Source organism: Alligator mississippiensis, chromosome 5 (assembly GCF_030867095.1).
Source record: "Alligator mississippiensis isolate rAllMis1 chromosome 5, rAllMis1, whole genome shotgun sequence".
Taxonomy (NCBI): domain Eukaryota; kingdom Metazoa; phylum Chordata; order Crocodylia; family Alligatoridae; genus Alligator; species Alligator mississippiensis.
The window spans coordinates 122,239,552-122,245,551 of record NC_081828.1 but is presented as its reverse complement, the minus strand read 5'-3'; the positions used below and the strand labels follow the sequence as shown (position 1 = coordinate 122,245,551).

The 6,000-nt window shown below is 44.3% G+C and overlaps 1 protein-coding gene across 2 annotated transcripts in view; it reads right to left on the bottom strand.

The window, feature by feature from the left end:
* Window positions 1–1,415: 1,415 nt before the first annotated feature.
* Window positions 1,416–6,000, bottom strand: part of LOC102567249 (cytochrome c oxidase assembly factor 1 homolog) — a 68,216-nt gene continuing 63,631 nt past the window's right edge. For both annotated transcript variants that reach the window (XM_059728642.1, XM_059728643.1), the window contains exon 3: window positions 1,416–3,870. In XM_059728642.1, coding sequence (XP_059584625.1) covers window positions 1,941–3,425 — 1,485 coding nt within the window. In that variant the 5' untranslated portion in view covers window positions 3,426–3,870 and the 3' untranslated portion in view covers window positions 1,416–1,940. The remainder of the gene's footprint in view (window positions 3,871–6,000) is intronic.

The window sequence follows — 6,000 nt, the reverse complement described above, 5'->3', positions numbered from 1 at the left end:
AAAGTGTATATGATGGGCCAAGAGAACGGACTTTACAAGATCAAAGTTTAACTGGCTCTTCTAGAAGGCATTTGTTAAAAAAAGATTCATACTATAAATCGGAATTAGGGGCCTAGGCTGGATTAGGCTCAATTAGTGCCAACCAACACAAGAGAGTTAAAATGCATAGAATATTCAACAAAATGAAGACACCTGGCTTCAGACTGTCCTGCTTCATAAGGAAAGACTGAGGGTCACACAGGAGGCTTTCTTCTCTTTAGCAGTGTTGGCTCTTAAAGCAGTCATTCAGAAACAAATTAATATTTAGCATTGGCTTACAGCTGCCAATTGTCAGCTGTCCCACCACAGGAACAATTAGTGAAATTAAAAATCTGGCAAATGCAAAACCTTAACAAGTAAGTTTTTCCTCCTTGCAGTACATAGCTGGGCTCTAGATGTTATTTCCCAGAGTGCACCAGGCTACTTGGCTGCCTCTTGCTGCACCTGGGGCCTTTTTGAAATCAGCAGCTGTGGGGTGGGCTGTGCCTTAATTGAAGCCACAAGTAGGAAGTAACTGATTGTTTAAAAAGCCAGGCCCTTTTCCCACACCCCTTCACCCCACACACTACTTCAACTACAAGTGTTCAAGGGAGAGACGGTTGTGTCTCAGACATCTCCAAGACCAGTAGGTATGGAAGCTGCTATAAACTGATGGCTTTACAATCAGGGAAAACCCAAAATAGAGTTTTTAAATGTAGAAGTTATGGAGTCTTCTTGTTGGCTTGCTGTTCTAGCACTGCAGTAGTTATTTTCTAATACTCACCAGTATTCCTGAGGGCTTTCTCAGTGCTCAGATTTAAAGAAAACAATTTGGAGGAAGTGTGAAATATCTTGCATGAAATACCTTTGTATCATGTGTATTAATGATGTTTTTCAGATGGGATGAACTGCAACCATTAAGAGATGTCTTATCTCTGCTTCCTTCTTCTTAGGAACTCCACCTCTCTCAAAAACCAAACCAAACCTTGACTAACTAAAAAAGAAAAGTTCTGTTTTGTCATCCAAATTTGGAAAGCTGCATTTTTTTGTCCTGTCCTGGCTGAGGGTTGAACTCCTGTGCACCGGAGTGTTAACCTGTTAATGTCAGAAGCAAAAATAATAGCCCTAGCAACACTAAAGCTGGAACATTATGTAGCCTGTTAGAGGCTGCATTGTTCCTTTTAGTGAAGCTGCAATGTTCTCATGTATTTAGGCTGGGATTATCCAATGGTACTAAGAACACTTGCTGCTCAACTCTTGCTGACTTCGGGCACTTAATCCCCTAATACTTTGGGTAATCCTGGTTTATGTGGGCTTTACCATTATGGAATGGTAAAGAACTGTGAGCAAGTCTAGGGTTGTGGGTGTCGTGGAAACACACACAGAGTACTTTTGGGTCAGGTCAGCAGAAGCTTTTATTCAAAAGAAACTACAGCTGTAGGGGGAGTTCCAAAGTGACATGGATTTCCCAAGCACTTGGAAGGGGTCACCCCCCCAAGAGCAAAATCAGGAGGCTTATATACTTTTTAACAGTCGCTTACAACTCACGTGATCATATAGTGAAATTAGCATGAAAAGCGGCTATAATATTACTTCATTATTTCTTTGCTGTTATCAGGATGGGAATTATGGGGGAGATAGGGTTAGTTCACAAACCTCCTTCTTGCACCTGGAAATCTACTTTGTACATACTTTTTTTTTTTTTTTTTTTTTTTCTACCTTCAAGGCCGCGGTGAGCGAAGCATTTGCAGAAGAGTTACAAAGAACAAACACTTGCCCTTATCTGTTCTACTGTACCGAGCCAGCAATTCTACATAAAGCGGTTATGTCATCTTATAACTAAAATAATCAAAGTTTAAGGCGCATATTTTTTCTGATTCCACAGCCCCCCCCCTTTGAGACTATTTAGTCTCACTTTAGCCTTAAATTTCCATTCTCATGAGCCCCTCTATTTCATCATGCAGCCTTTCATGTTTTCTTTCAATCTGCTCACACTTTTGTAACACCATTATTCTAGACTCTGCTGTGGGTTTTCTTGCCTTGCTAAAGCTTCCCCTGCTGGCTTTCACGCAGCAGAGGATCAGTTGCATTAAGACATAGAACATTATCAGAACTATCAAGACAAACAATATTCCATACAGGATTTTCTTGCCAAGGGCCCCGAAATCTGGGAGCCAGGAGGTTAGCCAAGACCACATTTCTTCTAGACCCCAGTCAGTATTTTCTGAGGCCACTTGATGTAGGACCCTTAACTGATTTCGGATTTTGCGAATGTCAGTTTCGATTCGCATGTCCTGATTGACATAGACACAACAGGTGGAGTTTACTAAGGCACATACTCCTCCCTGGGATACCAATAGGTAATCTAGGGCTATGCGGTGTTGTATAGTTACTTGTGAGATCTGGGAGATCTCTTTTTGCAGAGCCTGAATTGCATCCGCAGTGGCATTTCCCATAGCTTCCATTGTGGCTGAAATGTTAATTATGGCTAGTTCCAATTCTCTTACTCCAAGCCACGGTATGAAGGTTCTCACAAATCGATGGAACCCTGTGTTTCTGGTAGCTAAGGGGTTAACCGCCCTTTTCATGTGATGGTTGAAATTTTTTACTTGTTCCAGATATATTGCACTATGCATTTCGAAACCAGGGATAACACGTCCAAGAGTGCATGCCCCCACCCAATTCCAGGGCAAGATTTTATGAGCCCTGTTTCCGCAGAGCCAGTAAAGGCCTGGGGCAGAAAGGGTACTCAAATCTCGGCAGTTGTTGTGCCCTATCCGGCACTTTCGATTGATATGCATCGTATAGGACGGTCCACGTTCAGCTGTTATTCTGCTGGACCGAGATATATTACAAGAAGTAAAATTGGAGTGAATGTAAAATTCTGATCTGTTTGCAATGAGAGCAACATGAGGTTCCTTAGAAAAGTTGTAGACCATGAATCCTGTACAATTGAGAGAGGGTACGTTACCCAACAGGATTCCACTGGTGCTACTAGGGCTATAATCTAGAGTAGTTAGGCAATGAGGGTAGTGTCCTACAGGTGTGGCTTTATTATAAGCTCCGGTGTTGTTGGATCTGTAACAGAAAGGCGCCTCTACTCTTGGGGAGATTATCCAGTTAGCAGGGGCGGCCCTCCATTCTTTAGGAGCAGACTGATGGGCAGCTAACGAGTAGTGTCTAACGAAGCCGCCGTTTATTGTTCCCCATTGCTGGAGGGATATTGGTACTCCGATCATTGGGATTCCTTGGTGTAGGTGTGCTGGGCTGTGAGAGCATATCCAGCAGTCACTTTTATTTCCAGCTTGAGCCACCGCATGGGAGATCTGCAAATACAAATTTTTCTCCCACCCCCCTTGGGTGATACTGAGATACCCAAGTGTGATATATAAGGATATCAGTGCCATTTTTAGATACAGGAGGGACAAAGAATCTTAACAACAAACATAACCAGCACCAGTAAGAAAAAGAACACTACCAGCCAAACCCAGGATGGCAGCCAAAGTCTTTCTTCGTCCTCTGGGCTCAAGTTACCTAAAGGACTGATAATGTCGGCTCTTGGTCTTGATCGAGGTGGTGATCTTCCGAATGGGAGCATTCACTTTCTTCGAGGCCGAAGATGATATCTTCGTTCTTCAACTGATGAATCCGGCTGGGCTGAGGTGTTGGGTGCAGGGGAGAGGTTACTAGCACTTGCACCCTGATGCTCCTCACTTGCCTGAGTGAGGTCCTGAGGGTCTTTGTCCTTGGCCTCAGGGAAAGATCCCAACCTTGGTTGGAATACAGCTGCTTCGGGGTCCAATGGAGGTGATACCTTCTTGCAGTGCGAGGCGTGAGTCCACGTTTGGTGACCTTGGCAACGAACAGCAGAATTAGTGGTTAGAAGTACCTGGAAAGGTCCTTTCCATCTGGGTTGAAGTGCGTTTTTCCGTTGATAGACCTTTACGTAGATCCAATCCCCTGGTTCGAGGTTGTGACAGGGAACATCCGGTGGTTGAGGTAAGGCTTCTTGGACCTGTGAATGAACAGACCTGGCATACTTCATTAATGCCTTGCAATAATTTAGTACAGTTTCATCAGTTAATTGTAGGTCTGTTTGGTGAGGGGCAACAGGTGGTGTAGCTGGCATCCTCATGGGTCGTGCCATGAGTATTTCATAAGGGGTTAGGCCATGTTTTCTGTTAACAGTGTTTCTAATGTGCATAAGAGCAATGGGCAGTGCATCAGGCCATTTGAGGCCTGTTTCAGCACAAATCTTCGAAATGCGCGTTTTTAAATCAGAGTTTTTACGTTCTACAGCACCACTTGACTGTGGATGATAACTACAGTGTAGGTGTTGCTGTATGTTGAGTGCTTGGCAGATGTTTTTTACTATCTGTCCTGTGAAATGGGTGCCACGGTCACTATCTATTGTGAGAGGCAATCCAAATCTAGGGATGAATTCTTTGAGCAATTTCTTTGCTACAGTGATGGAATCAGCACGTACGCATGGGTAGGCTTCCACCCATCCAGAGAACACATCAATAATAACAAGAATGTACTCATAAGAACAGCACTTAGGTAGCTGCACAAAATCAATTTGCAGATTTACAAACGGTCCCCATGGAGGGGGATGGGCTGCGGGTGTCGTTTTTACCCGTTGCCCAATGTTGTGAGCTAAGCAGATGGGACAGGAGCTACAGTACTGTTGTGCCATGGAAGGAAAATTTGGGGCAAACCAATTTCTTTGTACTGTAGCAATCATTCCTCCTTTGCTCGTATGGGCCACAGAGTGGGTTAAACGAGCAAGATGTGGCAAAAGCTCTCTAGGCGCCACCAGGTGGCCGTCCGGGGAGCGCCAGAGAGAGTCGGGGTGCAGTGAACATCCTGCACGCAGCCAGTCATTTATTTCCTTTTTTGGGGCCTGATTTTGAAGAAGGGCCAGACTTGAAAGGCTAGCCAAAGGAGACTGGTCTGCTGAAAAACAAACAAAAACAGAGTTAGGAGCCTGTGGGCCAGAAAGGGCCGCATTTCTGGCAGAACGGTCTGCCAGATCATTTCCTCGTGTGACATCATCAAACGGTTTCTCATGAGCTTTACATTTAACAATAGCAATAGCAAGAGGCAATTGAACAGCTTCTAAGAGCGCTTTTACATAACAACCATGACTGATTTGGGTCCCTGATGAAGTGAGGAACCCTCTTTGTTTCCAGATTTGTCCAAAATCATGAACAACACCAAAAGCATACTTAGAGTCAGTATAAATGGTTGTGGTTTGATTTTTTGCAAGAATGCAAGCACGTGTTAAAGCAATGAGTTCAGCAACTTGAGCAGAACGAGCTTGGGGTAAAGAATAGGCTTCCAAAACAGCATACTGAGTGCATACTGCATATCCCGCAACTAATTTGCCTGCATCATTTCTAAGACAGGAACCATCAACAAACAAAACAAGGTCAGAGTTCGGGATAGGAATGTCCTTGAGGTCAGTTCGAGGGGTTAACAATTGAGTTGTGATAGACAGGCAATCATGAGGCTCACCATCAGAGGCAATAGGCAGAAGTGACGCAGGATTCAGAATTGAACAGCGATTTAAGGTTACATTTGCAGCTGACAGTAGAAGTTTCTCATATTTAGTAAGACGGGAATTGGAAATGTGCTGAGTTTTGCCCTTGAGCAGAAGGGCCATCACAGCATGTGGAACTGCAACGGTTAAAGAGTGTCCCAAAACTAGAGAATCTGCCTTTTCAACCAACAAGGCAGCAGCTGCAACTGAACGGAGGCAAGGAGGAAGTCCCGCAGCTACGGGATCAAGGGCAGAGCTGTAATATGCAATTGGGCGATGCTTTTCACCATGCAGCTGAGTGAGTACTCCTAAAGCGATTCCTTCCCGTTGATGACAAAACAAGGTAAAGGGTTTCTTATAATTAGGAAGTCCAAGAGCAGGAGCAAGAGTGAGGGCTTGCTTAAGGACCACAAATGCTTGTTCGGCTTCAGGAGTCCAAG